This window comes from Cataglyphis hispanica, chromosome 5, assembly GCF_021464435.1.
Source record: "Cataglyphis hispanica isolate Lineage 1 chromosome 5, ULB_Chis1_1.0, whole genome shotgun sequence".
Taxonomy (NCBI): Eukaryota; Metazoa; Arthropoda; class Insecta; order Hymenoptera; family Formicidae; genus Cataglyphis; species Cataglyphis hispanica.
The window spans coordinates 2,315,126-2,337,772 of record NC_065958.1 but is presented as its reverse complement, the minus strand read 5'-3'; the positions used below and the strand labels follow the sequence as shown (position 1 = coordinate 2,337,772).

The 22,647-nt window shown below is 36.5% G+C and overlaps 1 protein-coding gene across 1 annotated transcript in view; it reads left to right on the top strand.

Moving 5' to 3' along the window:
- The first annotated feature begins 723 nt into the window (after positions 1 to 723).
- LOC126849532 (transcription factor SUM-1) overlaps positions 724 to 22,647 on the top strand; it is a 30,397-nt gene continuing 8,473 nt past the window's right edge. Inside the window, exons 1-4 of the mRNA XM_050591467.1 lie at positions 724 to 2,066; positions 5,636 to 5,936; positions 6,844 to 7,014; positions 14,846 to 14,924. Coding sequence (XP_050447424.1) covers positions 1,792 to 2,066; positions 5,636 to 5,936; positions 6,844 to 7,014; positions 14,846 to 14,924 — 826 coding nt within the window. The 5' untranslated portion in view covers positions 724 to 1,791. The remainder of the gene's footprint in view (positions 2,067 to 5,635; positions 5,937 to 6,843; positions 7,015 to 14,845; positions 14,925 to 22,647) is intronic.

The window sequence follows — 22,647 nt, the reverse complement described above, 5'->3', positions numbered from 1 at the left end:
TAAATGAAAGAAATTTCTTTTGGATTTGAACTTTTTTACCGTCGATAATTTTTTTCGAATTTCAAGACTCTCTTAAAAAAAGGTACAATCTCAAATACATCTTAATTACATCTTAGTTCTTTTAACAATTTCTCGCAACTTGATGGAAGAAATTTAGCCGGAATGTTTTTTTTTTTTTTAACTCTTGAACGATAATATTTAGAATAGTTTGAAAAAATTATATGTATATATGTTTACCTAACATAATTTTGCGGATGTTGTTACTAAATAAAAGCAACACGTTAGCACGATGATCGCCTGTCTTTCTCTGGAGGAAAAGAAAGAGAAATCTCAACCAATCATCGCGATAATACACTTTAATCGATTGGCACTTTATTCGGCACTTTATTATGATTTCAAACCGGCGTTGATTTAAATCCCCGAAAAGCTTCTCGGCGAGTCGCTCCGGCTGGACGAGAATCTAACTCTTATTAATGATTAAACCACACCCCGTGATGAGTTCCTGCCAAACTCACGCATCTATGACAGTCCGGGAGGCGGACCTGAAGACGATTTTCACCGGTCGCTATTGGCTGGATGTTCTTAAAAATAGTCATCTCGGGGTGTGACTGTCGACGGCACACACATGTGTAAACGCGTGTAAAATATTCCTACTCGCGTCTGTCTGTCGCCGCGACGCGAGCGTGTGCGTGACGCGCGCCTAAGAAGAGATGCCATGTGGCGGTGGGACCGATACACGGGAAGGCACATCTTCGCTCCGTGATCTCCGGCTACAAGATTTTCGGATCTGTCGCGTCTGCTCCGACGACCGGCTCGGTTAGTCACGCCGGATTCGTAGGGAAGGAATCTGTCGCGTCGCCGGTCCAAGATCGACCTCCTTCCTCCCACGCTATCGAGTTTCGCTGGAGCGCCGATTTGGAATCTCTTTCGAGTGCGGGATTTATCTTCTTTTTTTTTTTTTTGTTCATTTCCGCAATCTTTTTGGGAAGAGTGCGTTATAATGCGCAATCATCGAGTCGATTGACGCGAAGCATTTCGTTCTCTGTAAAATTTCACATAGCTGTCAAAAAAATGAATCTTTTATCTTGCAGTTTATGATCGACATTGTTCGAACCGTGCGCACGCGGTCATCTGATGTACGAAGATTTGCGGAAAATTGGGCAACGATAAAGTGAATTGAGTAAACTTACGAGTGACAAGGGAGGAATCTGTCCAGTGGTTTTAGCGAATCGGAGCGGAAAACTCCGCGCCTCGGGACGAAACCGGCCGGGAGCGACTCGGACAAAGTTAACAAGAAGGAAGAGGAGTTAACTATATCGAATATATATTGGAAACGCTATGTCCTCGCTGAGACCAGTGATTTATTATCTTTTCCCGAAAAGAGGCGACAGCTAAATGGGATAGAGAAAAGAGCGCTGTCGCGATTTTACAGCGAGTATCTTTGGCCTCGATCAACTTCACTTTTGATCAATTTCTTCATCTATATTGCGGCTGTATAATCTCTTCATCTATATTGCTGCTGCATTATCTCGAAAGGTCGTATCTTCTGCATGAATATTGATTGATATTTAACGGACACAAGCGATTGTTTGATGGAGAATCTGATGATGCTGATAATCATATGTATGTATCCACGTCACGCGAGAGAGAAATTTAATTAAATCGCCGCCGAAGACAATTTCGCGCGTGATGAGGTCGCGGGAGATCGAACACGTGGACGATCGGTGCGCTTTGGCTTTGAGCGATCGAGTGCAGTGACAACTCTTCTTCCTCTCGACGAAAATCCGTGAAATGATGACCCTCGTGACGGACGCGGTGCCCTACGCCTACGAAGCTACCGCGAGATCGCCCTACGACGGTTACCGTCATCACTTGCATCATCACCATCACCATCATCATCATCCTCATCCCCACCGGTATCGGCGTGTTTACGCGCCGACGGAGTCCGAGTATCTGCAGGAGGGATTCATCGCCACTCGGGTGGACACGGATGATCGCGCGAGGCTTATCGGCAATAATGCCCCGACGTCAACCGGCTCCTTGAATTATCGCAACGATCGAATCAGGTGAGCGTTCACTTTATCCGGATCGCATCGTGTTTGATGTATTTGAGCGCTAATCTATATTATTAATAAAAGAAATTGAAGAGAAATAATGAAAGACTCGATAAATCCTGCAGCGCATTCTTTCAATATGTATTGTATTACATTATTGACGGGATAATAATCAAAACTAAAATATTAAAATATTATTATAATTAAACTAATAAAGTAGAATTTTTAACTAAATAAAACATAATTGATTATTAATAAAATTTATATACTTTACACCTCTATTAAAATTAATAAAATATTAAATTATAATTAAATAGAAATTATTAAAAATGAAAAACAAATGTACATATAATTTGTGTTTTTCTCTTCTGAAATATTCAATCAATTGAGAAAAATGCATTTAAAATTATCATCTTATTCTACAAATCCTTTTTTTCTACCAAACTCTTTTCCTGGTTATACAAGTACAATATGCAAATCTACAATAGTGTATAAAATTTCATTGAGACTCTATTATAGCGGTTAACGATTTAAGTCAGCTTATTCCTTTGTAACGGTTTCCATTTCCATCAGTGCATCGCAACTTTACAATGTTTCGCTTGTATTCGTCCGTAGGTGTACACATTGTATATAAGCTATTTCATGAAGTGGGTGTAACTTTAGAAGCAAATTTAGCACACGGAAATAATGAAAGATATTCCGACGAGACATCCCGTAAATCCGCATGTACATTCTGCGAAGAGCCATTTGAACTCTGCATTGGTCCGCAAAATACATGGCTCATCGTGAAATGAGAAAATTATTTTATTATCTATATAGCAATCGATATATTTTCTCTCTCTCTTTCGAATACATTGTTTCAAATATGTATGAAAATGTCTTTCAAAAAGTAGCTATTCAAAATAAATAAAAAAATGTTTTAAGAGCTGCGTCTTGCAAATGTGATTAATACTGATTTTTCAATGAAATCTTGCTATCATTATTAGTGGTACATAAGAAGAATAAAATGTGAACGTTTTCACTGAAAATTATTGATCTTCAATAAAAACGTTTAAATCTTATGGCATTGGTTTTATCAGTGACATTTTCACAGATTTAGTTTAAAAAAGTAGATATCTGGAATAAGAAATTGACGCATTTGATATATACTATCGAAAAGAATTTGATGCCTTTATTCGGTTTGAAATACAGCGGGTTTTCACAAGAGAAACGTGTGACATTTGATGAATTAATGCTTTCAGAAGCTTCAGCTTCTGATGGATACACCCTCTAAAATATGACTAATTGCACTTCATTCGCGAGATACCACGTGACAAGATTGATCGTCTCTTCGAGGGATTCTCTTTTTTTCCACTTTTTTTGTCTTTTTCCTTCACGACAAATGTCGCGTGAAATTGAAATCCATGCGATCGAGTGTGAATTACAATACCCACTTAATCTGCTATCATCCCACTATCTACTATTCCATGATCCTATGATATAAAACTACGAAAAATGCTTCGTTCAATAAAGAATATAAGATAACAGAGAGATACGAGGCTTTTTCAAACTCCTTTCAAATTATCATGATAATGCTTTCAAATATGACTCGTACTCTGTCATTGTCTATTTGCGTTATCTACTTATAAAACTTTATCTACTTATAAAGATTTTTTTCACATCACTACATTTTGTATGATGTAAATTGTATTGTATACGATGTGTTAACAATAAGATTAAGATCAACCTCTCCGAAACTTCCATACATTTTTTTTTAAATTTTATATTCTTATAGTATCGATTTCTTTGGCAAATCAGATTTATTTGACACAAACTGTACTACTATTTAAATGCAAAATCACGGTATATCTTCTTGTATCAGTGTAATAGCTTTAATCTAATAATATAATACAAATAGTGATTATATATAAATCGTACAATCAATTTTGTATGTATATTTTTATTTTGTAATTATTTTTGATATAGAACTATATTATTTTTAAAAGTATCCTTTATTTCTTTATCTATCTCTCTTGCCGCGTTAAAAATTATTTTTATTAAAAATTCAATGAAATCAATTAATTGTTTTAAATTATTAAAATACTATACAAAAATATATAAGAGTATCTTTTATTACATAAAAGGAAATTATATCATTATTTACATTTTTATATAACATTTCTTCTTTTTCTCTGTATGAATCGGTCTCTCTCTTTTTTCTTTTCTTCAGAAACTTGCCTAATCACGCGTTTGTGTCGAGAGAACCAGACTACTAGTCTGGTATCTTTCAATGTGTGCGTGTGTATCCGATGACGGCTTTACCGCGTATTAAACCATTTTCACTTCGTTCATCGCGTTTCGCCTTTACCCCCGAGGAAAGGAAATGGGGAGAAGGGGGCAACGTCTCTTCCTCGCGATGCGAAGAAAATACCCTTGTCGCGGGATCACCTGGAACGTGTCCAATCGCGGAAATCGCCTCATGACGGACCTACGCGCCTGCGTCCATTATTAACTGCCGTCGCGATAACTAAAGGATGATTAAGGCAAGAATTCGTTCGCTCGCTAAATGCCTATGCCGAACCTTTCAGCAGTTCCGTTTACGTCACGCGGTTCTTACACCGCTCGGCGATGTAACAGTTTGTCTTCTGTGATGAACGATGATATATGCATGGAGAATTTATATCGCGATATAAATTCGTACATGTGTATATATGTATATTCGCGGATAAAAGCATAACATTACATTGCACTATATTATCTTGAAAAATAAATATTTTCACAGATAAAAGATACCATTAGTGATACTGATTCTATAGTTTGAAAATAAAAATAAAAATTCACAGATTTATTGCAGAATGTGCCCTCTGATCGTATTACAGTTTTGATGATAATATTTTATTTAAAATTTTTTTAGCAGATATTTTTACAAACGGATGGAAGTTGAGATCTGTGGAATTAAAAATTGATATGCTTATTGAAAACTATAGAAACATAATGAAATATGACAAAGTGTAATATGAATTGTATAATATATATTGAATTTAAATTAAAAAATTGCATTTTTTGAAAAATTGCTTATAAAAATAATTATTTTTAAATGCACGTCTTTGTTTTATTTTTTAAAATTAAAATTTTTAAAAGAACAAGAAATTTTTTTGTCTTGTCTTTATAAATAATTACAAATCAAATCAGTCAATCGTATTTACTTATATTCTTTAAATTGACATTTCAAAGCAGAATGTTAAATTACATTGACGTACATATCACAAAATACGTCGGTCTACAGAAAACATTCTAATGTAATTTGTTTCTTTATTGAGATAAAGATAAAAAAAATTGAAAACTTCAAGCTTGTAGAATAATATTATCGAAAAAAATACTTGCGTGCGTCTGTGTGGCGGATAGCTATTTATTTTTTATTTATTTAGATTATATAATTCGCCAGAGAAATTTAAAGATGCGCACTATACTAATCTCTTTAAAAAACAGCAGTAATGTCAAATTATGAATGCTACATTTCGCAAGAGATAAAAATTATTATTTTTTTCAAAGATTCAATTTCTTTGATCCGATGAATATAAAACGATCGACGATACTTTCAGATCGCAGTCCCGCTACGCCCTCGATTCGGACGATGCCTCGTCAGTGATATCGGCGGACGCTTCGGCAGACCTCGAGTCCGGCTCCGCGGACGCTGATGAGACCAACGAGACTAGCGAGACCAATGAAACGAACGAGAGCGAGTCGATCGAGCACGTGCCGCATCCGCACGTTTTGGACGCTGGTTCGCCGCATGGACCGCGAAGATGCCTTCTGTGGGCCTGTAAAGCTTGCAAAAAGAAGACTGTCACCGTCGACCGGAGGAAGGCCGCTACTTTGCGCGAGAGACGACGCTTGAGAAAGGTCAGTTTGCGTGACAATTTTTTCTTCTCAAAACATTGTACGCGCTTTTTATCCCATGTATATATGCCATTTATATCTATCATTCTCTTTCTTTCTATTTTTGTACAAATTAAAAAAATCTGTACATATATAGTTGTTAAAATTTGTGAAAAGCTTATGGTAAATTAAATATCTCGATTCTTTTAAAAATTAAATAAGTTTTAAAATGACAGAATCGATTGTAATATGCGAGAGAGAGAGAGAGAGAGAGAGAGAGATGTTGCGTACCATATTTCTCACTTGAATATACGTACGTTGCTGTTTTGGCCCGTCTGTAATTACTTAAAACATGCCGCGTGCGAATCGTGTTTTTGAAGTAAACAACCTCAAAGAGAGCGGGCTGACGGAAGGAAAACATCTGCGAAGTAGTGGATCGGTCGCGACTAAGCGCCGCTTTGGACGATTCAAATGATGAATGATGTTTCGAGGGAGAATGGGCCCGAGGATATTAAATCTCACGAAGTCATTTGAAATTCGACACTCGCGGTGTTTACACGAGAAGGAATTTTAAGAGAATTTTTATTCCTTTATATACGCACCAGTAGAAAAGTAACTTTATTATATATAAATCTAGATCTAGAAATTTGTTTGATATTAAAAAAAAAAAAAAAATTGATAAATAAAACTGATAAATAATTATATATTTCTGTATAAATTTTATATATCAATATAATATTATAATATAAGAGGAATTTTTTTTAAATATGAAACTTCCACTACTTTTTTATACTCATGATTATTTATTATTTTTCAGTAAAAATACACTAACTTAAGGGAATAATTAAAAAAAACATACGCGTGTCGTGCATCACTATATATATATTTAGGAAATCGGTGTGTTAATGCTTAATTGCAATTTCTACCGTAGGTTAACGAGGCCTTCGAAGTGCTTAAGAGGAGAACGAGCAACAACCCTAATCAGCGTTTACCGAAAGTGGAGATATTACGGAATGCTATCGAGTACATCGAGAGTCTCGAGGCGCTGCTGCAGGGAAATCGACCCTCCGGACATCAGGACCACCCTTCCGTCGAGAATATGGTACGTAGTAAGACGTGCGATAGCACGAATTAATAAGATTAGCATACACATCGGGATTAGGCTCAGCAGGGAGAGAATTTCATACTCCAGATTGAAATTTCGCATTCCAATCGATCTTGTTAAATATCTTTCATTAATTAGCTCTCTGATTTATGGGGTAATTGTTGACAAGAATTGCTGCGTATATTTTCTCTGATTTTTTATATTAAATATCTTGTGATTTAATAAAAGAGATTTTTTAATTAAGTAAAGTGTCATGTAAATATTAAGTATCTTATAGTAATTGACAATATGATATTGCAAACATGATATTGTACATAATATTATGCTGTAATAAAATTAACGATTTTTGTATAATATTTATAAACTGGATACCTCTTTTTTTTATTCTTATATTTTTCAATAATATATATACATATGTACACACATATTTACAAAAATAATGAAAATTTTAATTTAAATAAACGCGAGTCGCATACGTGCAATGTCGATAGATTTTTTGTAACAATGTTTTATAAAGCCTGGTAGGATGTAATGCGTTCGAGATAACGAGTTTGACGAAAGAGAAAAAAACACAATTACATTCCAATTAATGTCTGGAATCGAAATGGCTCCGAGATGTCCATCTCTCCGCGATGTATCGCTGACGGTCGCTGGACACGAAAATTAACGAACCCAGCAAATTGGAAACTTTCATTCGCGATTTTATCGTTCGGATATACCCGCGTAAATTCTGAATTTTGACAAGAATACGATATCATATTACATGTTGTGAAATTATAGGTTTTTAACGTTATAATCATGTCACTGATAGATATAAAATATAACTTAATTACGATATTCTTTGACCGCAACTGCCACATTTTAATCGACAAAGTTATGTGTAATATAATATATATAATAAAGTGTCCTAAAATCACCGGGATTTTTTTTAAGAGCAAATTCTCGGGCCAATTTGGAGACAATTTTTTCTTAGCAAAAATGTTGACGCATCAACATAATTTTCGAATTATAAGTGATTAAAAAAAAAGAACTTTTTGCAAACAAAATTTTGTTGGTTTTAAATATATAAAGTCTATTTTAGGGACAGTTTTGTATATAATTATGTATTTAAAAAAATACTTTATTCTAAATATTTCCATGTATGCACGCAAATTGCACTTGCCAGATAGTGTTTTCGTTATGGCAATTATCATAAACGATAGCGCGTTCTTTTGAGAGTGAGAAACTCGAGCGCAACTTCTTTTATAGCCACTGGAGAAAAAAAAAAACGATGATCTGAGCTAATGGTGTCGCGGGTCAAAAACCATTAGAGCTGGTCGTTTGTGTGCGATGCATGTGTCGGACATGTGCGTCAAGTGAACTCTTAAATGCATCTCGTTGCAGAAGTACAATGTGTTTTCATTCTTTTAAATAATTGCGGAATAAATATGGCATAATCGTAATTTCTGAATTGTTCTTTATAAATTTTATAAGGATTATTATTTTTATTACAACGCACAATATTGTATACAATATCATATTTGCAATATCGTCAATTACTATAAGATATTTAAATTACAATAAGATAATTTGCATGACTTCACTTAATTCAAAAATTTCTTTTATCTAATCACAAGATATTTAATATAAAAAATTAGAGAAATATACTCGGCAAATCTCGTCAGCAATTACTAAATCAGACAATTAATTTTAATTAATAAATGATATTTAACAAAGCCAACTTGTAAATGCGAAATTTAAATACGAAATTCTTCTTGCTTAAACAAAGTATTATCAATGTAATAGATCTAATTTCAAAGCGGATACCAACTCAACGATAAAAATTCTTTTATCGCGTATCGCAAAGGCGATCTCAAATTTCAAGAATTTTGTACGCTTTGAATACAATCTGCTCTTTAATGTTGGATCGCGGTTGACATTCCGGTTCAGGTCGAAGGGCAGAAGGGTTTGAATGACTCCGGAGATTCGGAGGATCACATAAATTATCCGGCCTTCGTAGCCGGGGAGAGAGAGAGAGAGAGAGAAATAGATCCGCGATCGCCGACGAGAGCGGAATCCAATTGAACACCAGGCGAGCTCAGCTTTCCTTGGGAAAATAGCGAGCTCGCTTATCCGTCCGGCGCTTAAAGTGCTTTTAAATAACATTATCGAACGATACCCTCGATCACTAACACTCTCCTCCGGCAAGGTAAAAAAAAAAAAAAGCGGACAAAAGGAGGGAGTCGGGATTGACCTAATGGGATCCGACGCGAGAGATCTCTTTCGATTGCGTTGTTTTTTCGAGATTGAGATTTGTTGGGTCTCGCGCGGAGCTTATATTTAGCGAAGATACAGAGAGAAACGGGGAAATATATATTTCATTGTGTAATCCTCTCGGACGAGCGAGTGGGGGCGGAGGGGGAATGGAGGAAGGGGAGAGAGAGTTGACTCCCGTGGATGGTGGCGAGAGTCGCGTCGCGAAATTCCTGCGCTCGCTCGCTCGCTCGCTCTCTGAGGAATCCCTTTTCCGCTCCTCTCGGGATGACGTTCCGCGGTCTGGGCGTTCCGCGTCTTACAAAGCCCCCCCGGGGTTCTGTAATTTGTCTCGCGCTTTCGTCGACCCTACCTCTCCTCCGCCGCGACGGATTCGCTGTAACCCTTTAAGCGCGACGAGAGAGAGAGAGAGAGAGAGAGAATGCGCAAAACGTCGCCGAGGGATTTTCGTTCGATATTAATACTCGCGGGGGATACACCATGGGTGTTCGCACCTTGGGATACATACGTAAGACGTAATTGATAGCCGGTCGCGATTGATTGACCGAAAGACTCGCAGCAGATGGAGCCGATATACACCCGGATGTGTGCGATAATATACGGCGCGGGTGGAGTAAATTGCATTATTATTAAAACAAGAAAATTTTTAGGGAATTAAAATATTTAAGATGATGTTAAGAAATATTAATTTTTTATTTAACAAATGTCAGATGTAAAACATGTTTTCAAAATAAACTTTTTAGTCTTAACCGTGATTTGAATGATATTTCTCTAATTTTCAATAGGTCAATCGAGCAATTTTCCAGATCTGAATATTTTTGTTCGCTTTTCAAAAAATAAAAGAAAAAAGAATTTGCAAAACCAACGGTGATAGGAGTCTGATAGAAAACAGTAAATACCTGTGTGTGTATAAACCTTTTGAACTCCCGGCTATAGAGAGGCCAGAAAAACACGAAATAATACGTATGTCAATTTTGATAGTTTCTCTGTCGCTGTTATTGTAAAACGACCGTTTCCCCTTCGGCTTACGGTCGATAACACTATTTATACCCTAAGCGCGTTATCTCGCGCTTGTCGTGAGGATATATCGCTGGATGTGTCGCAGAGATGTGTTTCATGAAATACGCGGACAGTACGAGGAGAGTTTCTCTTTCACTCCGAGAATAGTTCGCCACATATAGATGCATGTCTTAGGGACAAATAGATGATATGGGACCGAATAAAATGCTTAACGGGTGTGTTGTGCCGCCTGTGGATGCGAAGGGAATGAATGAGGGAAAGAGGGAGAAAAGAAACGAATTCCGCGAATAGAGAGATGCAATCGGTATTCAGTGACGCGTCGCGCTGATCGATTGAAAAGGAAAGAGAGAGAGAGAGAGAGAGAGTGAGAGTGAGAGAGAATGCGGCCGATTCTCGTGGAGAAGTGATTTCCAATCACGAACTTGATTCCGCAGACTTGCCTCGCATCCCCGGAATGCATCGGTGCACTCTCGCCGACCGTGCTCCGATGGTAGCCACTGACGGGGAAAACGAGCTTTCAATGCCGATCGAAACGATCGCCTTCCTGTTAAGCTCTGATTTCTAGCCGCCTGGTTGCATTCATTTATCTAGCTTCCTCCCCTGCATCTTCAATTCCTTCCCGTTTTTTATTCTTAATATAGTCTCTACATTTTTTATATACGTTGTCACTTGCCTCTTTATGTTTTCGTGAATAATCTGAAAAGGGGATATGGTCGGGAAGGCGAGATGGAGATGAAATTTCCAATTTTTCGATGTACTATGTGATAATTTTATCGACAACTAAAATCAGACGATTAAAAAATTAATATATATTTATGTGAAAATATAAAATATAGTCGCGAAAAACTTTGACTTGCTTCTTCGAGATTACATTGTAAAATGATGACAGAGCTGACATAAGCGTTGTCGGGATTTGATTCTTCGTGTAGACGATAACACAGTGACAATCCAGATCTGTCTCTCTGACTCACTATTAGTTTCGTCATTAATCAAATTAAACTCTCCTGTTTGGTGAAATGTTTGCTATTTGAAATTGTATAGATATTATACGAAATATATATATATATATATATATATATATATATATATATATATATATGAAAGGAAAATTTTTAAATATCTTTTTAATATTAACAAGATAAATTTTAAGTAAAGGCTGATTTCCAGGTTTAGGTTTTTTTAAAAGAATTATTTATTATCTGATATAAATGAAAGATTATTTTTGGAAGATAATTGATAAAAAAAATTATTTCCAAACTACCTCTACATTTATCATAGAATTGTAAGTTAACATATCGTTGTAAAAATTTATTATCTTTACGTTATGATTTTCAACCGTGAGGAAGCAAGATGTTAGTATAAAAATTATTAACTAGCAATAAGATAAAATTGATTTCAATTGTTTGCAAAGATTATTCCCGTTATCTCGCACAATCGATAAATCGCGTTAAGTATAGTTGATTATACGCTTTGACGAGTGGAAAGAAAAAAAGAGAATGGCAAGAGAAGAAGGAGAGAAATATATAAGAGATTTATATGCCACGTCAAAGTCGTTATCTCGAAGATTCCTGCCGCTCATACGTCTTTGGAGATTTCCTGTAACGCGAGCGAGCGATTTGAAAGTCACGCGCGCGCGAGAATATCTCTTAAGCGCGCCTCGTATTCCCGGCCGCGCGATTATTCGGAATTTATTCAGTCCTCGCAATCTACGGGGTGCATTATCGCGCCTGTCGGCGGATACATTAGCGACGCTTATATATCCCCCATATAGATGCGCTCGCGCGCGCGCATCTCCATCAGAATCTACGATTCGTGAATAACAATCCGGGACATTTCGTTTTGGTTAAACGCTCCTCTTTCTCTTTCTCTCCCTTTCTCTTTTTCTTTCAGTTTGTAACCGCGCCGTCCTAAATCGCCCGTGCGCGAAGCAAGACGATGTATCCTTCGGGGTTTACGACGCTCGCTGGCATAAGACTGAGGAAAAATTGTTCTACGCCACGTGTGCCCCGGCGCATATAAATATTCATTGCACGATACACAAGACGATGCTCAATTCACTTTCCCGTTACCGGAACAATCCCCGAAGACATTTCTGTATTTAAGAAAATTCGCGTAAAAAATATATATGTTCAATTAATTACATATATCCAACAAGCATGTTTTTTTCTTAAATTAAAAAAAAAATGGTAATGTTATTTCTCGTAGTTTTCTTTTTACGGCGATTGTAAATTGTTTTATTGCCCGCATCAATCTAGAAAAATTTAAAATTGTTAAAAAAAAAGGTATTTTAATGTACTTTTATCAAGTTATAACTTTACAATATAAATGAGTAAAAAATAATATATTAAAAGAAATTTTTTTTATTAAAAATTAAATGCATTTATTTGGAAATTTTAATTCTTAAAAGAAAATTTTGTTGTGAAAATTACAATAAAATTGAAAGTTAAAATAAAATAAAATCCTTCAGGCACATATAGGCTACAATAACATTAAATTAGTCGCTTTACAATTTCAATTTTCTAAAAATTTTGACGTATCCCATTTCTCAAATCAAATTCACATTAGATGTAAAAAAATTATAAGGATAATTATTTTTATTCTTACATTTCTTTTTCTTTACATTGTGATATTAACGTGCATGATACAGTTTTTATAAAAAAATTAATATAATTATAATTATTTATTTAATTTATGATTTTCTCGATTATTACAAAAGTTTCTCTCAATAGAAAATAATTTATTTCTGTTTTAAATGATAAATTTCTTCCTTGTCTCTTCTTTACCATTTTTCATTGTTTCTTTAATGATGTATTATTCACGTTACACGATTTTATTACAGTCTAATTAGAGCCAAATTTGCACACCGCTTATAGTCACGCGCGTCACCACAATTATGTCATGATTACGTGGGGTTGTATTACAATCCTATGGCGCGATATCACGGGGGCTGTTCGAAAGGGCTCTCATACGTGGCCGGATTAATTGAACGCGATGTGGCATCGGTAATTCCGCATCGGATGACAAAATATTGTATATGCGATTGTATAAGAAGTATTGAAATTGATGCAAATTTATTGAAGTATATACTTTTCAAAGAGAGAGTACAACTTTCAATATACATTTATCTTATCAATCAATGTTTATATGTTTTCTTTTATTTGATGTCGCACGTAATCTTTATAAAAAGCGTAAGCCGTAATTTTATCATCTCCAAAATCGGAGCTGTTCTTTAAATAAATTTTCTTCCGCTCTTGAAATTACGTCAGAATTCAAATCCTAAATTTGTGCTGCATCATGTCGTGAATCATCCTGTATATGTCTCTCCTGGCATATAGTATGCTGGTAATTGAAGTACTTGGACGACAAGGCTAGACACTGCTTCGGTCCGCTTGTCATAGTGTATATCCTCATTATTTAGAGAGGTTGAATTACATTTCGCACTTTTGGGACGAGGCCGAAATATCATGATGGCGAGAAGTTCCTACAAGTGCATTATTATAATTACAAAACAATGTTTTCATAAGTATTTTAATGTCCTAGTTTTCTTTTGTTCCGGTCCTCATATTTTTATAAGAAATTACTTATAAGAAACGTATATTAATAAGACTGATAAGATTAATCAAACGTAAAAAAATTTAATGCAAAAAAACTTGGCGCTACTAATGACAATCAAGAATAATGCGTCGGCTGTCATAATGGCAGTTCAAACAGTCATTCGGCGCCTTTTCTCGATCGTTTTCTGTTATCTCACTATTAATGCAAACAATAAGGAGAATTAAAAGCAAATAAACGTACAACGCGTTCGATTCGCGCATCCGCCCCGATGCGCTTCCTGCCGGGCCGATATGACCCAATTTCTCTCGAGCTTAGAGATAGTTCGGGCCGCGGCGGAGAGAAGCAAATTGGGTAACGATAATTCCAGCGATTCCTCCCATCGTTGCTTCCCACCTATCATCGCCGTCACGCTCCGGAATACCTTCCGGATGATCCTCGACCGGATAAACTCTGAGTGAGACTCGACCGAGTTAACGGTTTCGAGTTTACGATCAAAATCCGCTGCAACTTGACTTTTGCCGATTAATTCGTTACATTTACAAAGTCGAGAGATTTGGACGTTTGTTTCGCCTCGTTGTTCGAGTGGCAAAAACAGCTGGAAAAAACAGTTTGAAGAAAAAAAAAAAAAAGGATAAAATGTCGATCGATCTGTGTGTATGTTTGCAAAAATATATATCTCATGCTCTTCGATTGTCTATCTCGTCAATTCACTGTCTGTCGAATTAATATTCTCAACTATATCTCGATCGATGTCTTCCCAACGAAAGATACTTGCGCGATATATTTGATCGCTATGATTTAATTCGAATCTCCATCATCTTCCCAAATCCTCCCCACCTCATTCCTCGTCTCTGTTGAGAATCTATTATATCCCCGAGCACGCTCGTTCAATCTCGCGAATAATCCGCGAACTATGTTCGTTTCATTTGCATCGCGTAACAACTATACACTTGTTCGGCTCTACATACTTATTCGTTTTCTCTCTCTCTCTTATTTACAGAATGGAGAGTCGTCGCAGTACGTGACGGACAGACTTCGGCAATTCTCGGATCCTTTGGCGAGGTTTCAACCAATTAACGGTGAGTGAATATTACTCCACGCATACGGTTGCTTATGCAAATTTAGATTCTCGGCGGAGAATACTTAACGCTTTAGTTCCATCTGACGTATCTCACTCTTAGCGATTATTTAATTGGAGTTACATAATAATAAAAAGACATTGTACGTATGCATCAGAACGCGAAAACTATTACCGCGATGATATTTTTTTTATTGTTAATTTTAATAACGTTGCAATAGCGCAATGCTAAGGATATTCACGGTAGTTCAGAGATTTGGATACTGCAAAATAAGTATGGTAGTAAATAAAAATAAAATAAAAATTGTATTGTCTGCGCTTTTTCGGCATTTTTTGGCAAAGTTCAATAAAAAAATTTATTATTTGCTTCGGAAATTATAGCGTTCGTAAATTAAATTTTTCTTTTCTTTGCTTTATTAATGTAATATTCTTGTTTATTATAATAAGCTTAATTGTAATGAAAAAAATGTTAATAACATTCTTAATTAATATTACACTTTTAACGAAAATTATTCTTTTTCTGAAACAAAAATTATTTGTTATCAAACTATTATTGAAAGTTATCATAAATCAAAAGGAATTTGCCTTTGCGTGCTGCAATTTCCGCCCACCCAATTCCGCCCTTAATTGTAATACTCACGTGCATCCTAGTCACGATTATCGCGAATGTCATTATTCCGGAGTGCGCGCGGTGCGGAAAAGTCGTTAGAGGCAAGAATCTATGGCGCGTATTCCCTTCGCGGCTTGCAACCCCGAGGATTCTCGTCTCTCATGAGTCGTCTTGTCACGCAAAAAATCATCAACATCTGCATCGCATAAGGCAGCATCAGCGCGCGATCGTTAGGCGCTCGCTGCGATTCTAAAGCCCGTAAGATTAAATTCGCGTTCGTTGCACGCGTCGAGTAAAAATAGGCGGGTAAATGTATTTTTCTGATACACGCGTACACAGTATGCTCCTCCCAAAATTGCCGGATGTGCTCTTAACAGATTCCATGACAGTTTGTGTTCTTTTTCTGGATGAGAAAATTTAATGATATTTATATGTTACAAACTTCTTAATTTTTTTATTATATAAAAATATTAATCAAAGTATTTGACAAATTATATATAAATTTTGTGTAAATTACAAATATATATATATATATATATATATATATATATATATATATATATATAATGTGAAATATACATATATGTGATCGTTGAAATATGTATTACACGATTCTTGAAATTTACTAAACAGAATTATAATTAATATATGAAAATAATTAATTTATATTAATTATTTATAATTTGTAGTAGAAAAAATATCTTGCATCAATATCTTTGTTTTTATTTCGAATACTTCTCTTTCTTGTCGATCACTGATATTCAAATTATTTTAATTTCTAAATTTTTTTATTACTAAAGCGATAAAAACCATCTGTATAAAAATAATGAATTAATGTATATGCATACGAAGGTCGTCTGTGGCTGTAGATTAGATACAAAAATAATATCTCATTTTGTCTGTGTATATATATATATATATATATATATATGAGTCATGCGATTGATCGTGCTTTGGTCGGAATCATCTAAAATAGTTTAACGGTGGCCAAACAACGTGAGATAAAATCGGAGGAAGAGTTGAGAATCAAAACTTTTGCCAATTTCTTCTTTTCCACTTTGTTCTTGTGCGAGAAGTTTCTTCGGATAGAAAGGGAAAAGAAGAACCCGCGGATATTAACAGGATCGCATCTTGTGCGTGCCGTGAGATCGTCCGATGCATATATGTATTAACAAAGTAAACCACGATACGAATGATCTGAAACGACGCTCTCTCTCTCTCTCTGTACAGGTATTTTTAAGTAGATTAATGTCGGACACGCGACGGCGCATTAAGCAGATCGGTATTAATGAGTTTTGTCACCCTTGAGTGACACTCGGTCGCCGTTCGGTTACACTCGGCCGCTATAGATAGCCCACCCGTGCGCGCGCGCTTCTCTCTCTTTCTCTTTTTTGCGTACATTTCCCCCACGGAAATATATCGCGCCTACGAAAATCTTCGGTTGTATACATATATGTGGAAACTGACGAGATTATCCGACGCGCGCGCTCGCATTTGCGGGTCCGTCTGGCTAAAAGAGCAGAGCGAGTTTTGTTGGCGGAGCGTAGAATCCGGGTAATCGGACAGAGCACCGTCTCGTTGACATCGAATGTAGCGGCGAGTCAAAGAAAATCTTTTGGATGAAGCCGGATATTATGTGCACTTATTTGAGAATTCACGAATTTTTCTTTAACAGTCTCGCAGAAGAGAAATTGCAATTGTAGTAATTTAAAAGAATTGTAGTAAAATTTAAAACGCGATAGAAAAAGTATTCGCGGTTTCAGAGTCTCGCTTTTAATATTCAGAGATCTTTAGTGCTTGTTGAATTAATTTTTTCATAATTTCAAAGATTCTCTCTTTTCGTTTCAATCAATACTCTAGTATATAATAATTGAATTTTACATATTATACTAGGAAATTTGTATCTCATTTTTGTAAGGCAAAAGATTTGTATTTTTTCTCTTTTGTATTTTTTGACTTCCAAAAACTTTATCCCGGCTTTAATTATTCGCGCGCTTCAAATTCTCTATTAAAAGTTTGCGCGACGTCCTCTGAACGCGAAAGGGTTAAAAATCGCTTTGTCGCGTCCGCTTTACCCGCCCTTTTCGTGTCAGGTAATAAAATGTGTGAAAGTGTATAAGCCTTGACTATGGAGGCAACAATAACCTGTCATCAAAGAACCGGTATATAGCCGATATAACCGAATCTCTATTCACAGAGACACTTTATGTGAAAAATAGGAATTTCCATTTATTTTCTTGTGTTTAACGCACGTAATATGTCGATATGTTTTTATTTCGGAGAATGGATTATGAAGAGCTTTTAGATGAACAAAACATAAAGGCATTTGAAAATTCAATGAGTGCATTCGATTAATGGATTCGGGCGAATACTTGATATCCGATATGCGCTTCGAAAGAGGTAATAAATCCAATATCTTCGATTATCCGGTCGTGTTTGATTCGGCTTTTTTAGATATACTAGTAAACTCGCATTTACTCGAGATATATTATTGTATTGAATATTCACTCTCTCAATTTATCCATATTTTTCACGGTGAAAGAAAAATTTTTGAAGATTCTGATCTCTCTATTCCTGTCAAATCTATGCACTCAAATAATATATTCACTGAGATAATTAAAATGATTGACAATATTTATTTTCTACGACTTACTCTTTGACACTTGTCAACCACGTGATCTTTCTGTCAATAACTCATTCTCCGACGATCGATTTTTAAAAGACCAGGCATACAAATGAGAAGCGAAACTATGTGCCATCATTTTTCCCGCCAACTTCTATCTAACGACGACGATGCTTCGAAGACGATGCGACGCGACGCGTTTCGGGATAAATTATTCGGGAGGGCGCGGTCCTATTTTCCGGTCGACCGCCTGCACAATTTCGATCGCTTGTGCGCCAAGAGAGCTCGTTACGATGCAGGCTTGATCTTCGCGATCGATTTTCTTTTTCGTAAGTGAGTTTGCGCACATCACAAGCATTCTGATGTTGATCGCGAGATGGAAATTCGTCAAATTCTATAATAAATGAAAGATGCGCGAAATATCAAGTATATCCAGTGTATTTTATTCACTTTCTTGAAATAGAGCTTGTTTCAAAAGAGCGAGAAAAATATACAAAATCACTTAATTATATAAAAAATGTTTTTATATAATTAAATTCGACTTGCGTGCGTTGATTTATATTTGCGCTTTCATTTTACCGTAGCGTTAGTTTTGAATACCGAGTTTAATTCCGAGTTTTATTCGTTTAATGTCGAGATTGCACAATTAATTCAATTTACTTTTAATCTCGGTTATAAAATGTCACAATAATGATACTTGTTATTTATGTCGTCGACACAATTTTGTTATTTATGTCATCAACAATTTAACAAATTTGTTTTACATCGTGCTTCTCGACACTTGTCCCCAAAAGATTCTCGCTTCTATCCGCTTGTAAACGCTTGAGATTGCTCGTCATTAAAGCCAACGAGATCAAGAGCTTCTTCATGCATCTCGCCTACATTTGACTCAAAAATATTGTTATGTGTTTAGCCGGTCGTTAATTTTTTTACGATTGACGCTTTAATTTTATTCTTTCTTTCTTTTAACATCCGCTAAATTAAAGTTCTCCATTTTCAAAATTAAGAAATTACGAGAGACTATATCGTCGGATAGAATGCTCGTTAATGGAAAGATGAGATCCAGATCTGATAAGGGATATAATGAAAATATGATATGCAGCAGCAGCACGTAACGGGATATACCGCGTCATAGACACATAAACATCCATCTACTCGCGTGTGGCCGACTATCAGGGTGGCGGCACGTCCAAGTAACTCTAGCGGACTTACATATGTTCACTATTAAATTATTGCGTTTATACGCGCGCGACTACCCTCGCACGTTAGGGAAGAACAGGAAGAGCGCACGAGGGAGAAAAAGAGAGAGAGAGAGAGAGAGAGAGAGAGCCCGCGACCGGGTACTTGGACATTTATCCCCACGTCTATTTCCGTGAGACACTTGTAATGTTTTCGTTTTTCCCCCGTGCCGAAAATGCGACGGGATTAATTGGCCTACATTCTGAAAATAGACGAGCACCGCGGGACGCGCGCGCGAGTCAGCGCGTGAGTAACGTTGCAGTAACATTCGTCAAAAGATCGCGATTGCCGATCGCTTTTCTTCTCCCGGGACTTGTGAGTTTCTAGTGTTTAATAATGTCGCGAGAGAAACAGTTTCTGCATTCCCCTCCTTTCCCGTCCCAGGAGTATCCCTCGTTCGTTTCGATGCGAGGACTGTAATTAAGAGCCCACTCTTCTCTAGCGGTGTGAAAAATTGATAATTACCAAAGAATTTTTTTTGACGTTTTACATATGTCTTTATTGATGTTTAAACGGTACGTCAATATTTTTAGATCCTAAATATTTAATTTTTTTTTTTTTGATTCTTTAAAGTAAAGTAATCTTAAGGGAAATATATTTCCTTTTTGCAATATCGATAAAAAAATTAATACAAAGATGCAAGTTTTACGGTTGTATGTGAAAGTATCGATTTTTACTAATTGCACGAGATGATTTCTCGTCGTTCTACTGCTTGGTTTTCGTCTACGCAACATTAAAATTTTATCATTGTCGACACGCTGTCACAGTATGGTTACTTCGAGCGTGCGAGAGCATCGGACACGCCAACTCGTGTCACGTGCGTTGCGTACTACGTCGGCTTCTAATAGTTCGCGAAAAGATACATTCTCCTCTCAACGTTGACACGTGCATGTACCTAATTTGTGACAACGATAAAACTTGTATTAAAAAAAATCAATTGTATATTGTGTTATTCTTTTTCTTTTTCTCTCTCTCTCTCTCATCTTTGCAATCTTCGAAATTTTAATTATTATATTTTAATTATTAAATTTTAATTATTTTATCTATTGTTCGGTTCTTTAAAATCTTATATATTTACGCGAATACTTATCTGAAACAATTTGAAAAAAAAAAAACCATATTTTTTTTCAACGATAAAGATGGAGATAATATATGTTTTGATAATCTAGCTAAAGATAGGAAAAGCAATAGCTCTTAAAATATGATATTATACAGTTATCTGGATACTTTTATTCAGATAATAAAAAAACATGACTTTCTACATACATTTAAAGATTGCTTAAAAAGAATTTTTGAATTATTTCTTTCCAACTTTATCCAATACTTTTATTGCACTTGAAAAGAAATTGACACTTTTCATAGAGCAAATCCATATACTTCATTTCGCGGTTCACTTTCTTCGGTTCGTAACTCGTCGCGCTTATCGTTGGCCGATGTGCACGCGACTCAGCGAATCCTCGCAAAAGCGTTTCACGCTGCCAAGAACGCGACGGAGCTATACACGGGCACACAAGTATCGTGGATCGGTTCCAAAACAAGCTTCATTTGCAGCGCGCTGCGATGTCACGACGAAGTAGTAGCTAGATAAGTAGGTGTATCTCGTTCGCGATACACGGAAGGGCGGATATATAGGGAGGAATACGCGAATTTGCGTCTCTCCGTCACGCAAACGTATATACCAATAATACAGCTCGTGGATGCCGGCCAAGTTCGGGATTCAACGTCCGCCTAATGCTCGATAAGAGAGCGCGATCGCGCGGAATGACAGAGAGAAGACGAAGCGAGAATACGAGATGGAAGCTGAGCGAACATCTGGAATTATAGAATTCTACAGAGTTTATAGAATGCCGTAAAATCAGAAAGCATGAAAAAATTATCATTTCAAATGGCGAAACCCTCTTAGCTTAAATATTTTTTTTCTATTGTTTAAAATAGAAATATTTTGGGTAAACAGAATTAGTGGATCATCACATACATACATACATACATACACACACACATATATATACATATATACGTTATTTTAATTATATGACACGCGACTGAAATCTTTTCAGCACTCGTGAAACATAAAGCCTGGAGCTGTCGGCGGGATAATTAGTACTGGTTAGTGAAACTTTTGTAAGGGAGGCAGAGGAAGGGGATGGGAGAAATAACGCGAAAGATACGCCAGCGATCGTTGCGCTTGATGAATCGCGAGAGACGAAATCTCGGCGTTGCGACGCGCTCATAGACGTCCGCAAAACGAGCCCGATAACAATGCGACGTTAAAACCGTCGCGACGTACGGTCGGCAGTTAAAATAACTCGGTATTAATTAGCGTTAATGAATACCTAGCTATCGGCGAGCGTGGAGGATATTTTAAATATACATCTCGCGCGTTCCTTCACTGACACTCAATGTCAGGTTTCTTCCGCGTCTATACTTTCGTGTAATACTCTCAAGTCATCCATCAATAAAAGAGTCTATCTTTTTTCTTAGACAAGACAATGCTTTTATGCAACGAGAAATTTTTTTTATATTGTGATTAAATTATAACTTTATATTTGTTCAATATTATTTATTTTTTGCGTATACTTTTCTTTCTAATCTTTTTCATTAATCATCATCCATTTTAGGTGCTTCACGAGAGAAATTTAAATGATCACGTTTCTCAATTAAAAAATCAGATTAAATTAAAATTGTATATATACATATATTAAGCTTGAACGAATCTAAACATCCACATATATTGCATATCATTATTTCTCGATAAACGATAGTATCGAAGGATAGAAGGTACCTTTCGACTGTCCTATTTCCGTCAGCTTTATTAAATCTAATTTTTCATCGAGAAGAAAGACAGAGAGAGGGACAAAATCGTCAATTAGAGAGAGGATCGCGAACGTCACGCCTCGGCGTGCCGGTCGAGCGAGCGTAAAGTGCGAACGCTCGATTACGTAAACAGCAGGGTCCGCTAATCCGCGCTGATCAAGACAAATGCGCTTCTCCTTCTCCTCTTCCTTCATCGTCGTCGTCGTCGTCGTCGTCGTCGTTGTCGTCGCGCGCATCATCAGAGCGGAGCCTGATATGATGACCGCCGATAAATCGCGTGGGCGCGAAAGTCTCTTCTCCGCTTCTCTCTTCTCGGATGCGCATCGGAATTGGTCGGATTTATATGGTCCATGGGACGCGCGGGGGAGAGGATATTCTCCCTCGTTACCGCAAACGCGGCGCGAGCCATAATTCACGATCGCGCTCTAGCACGTGTCG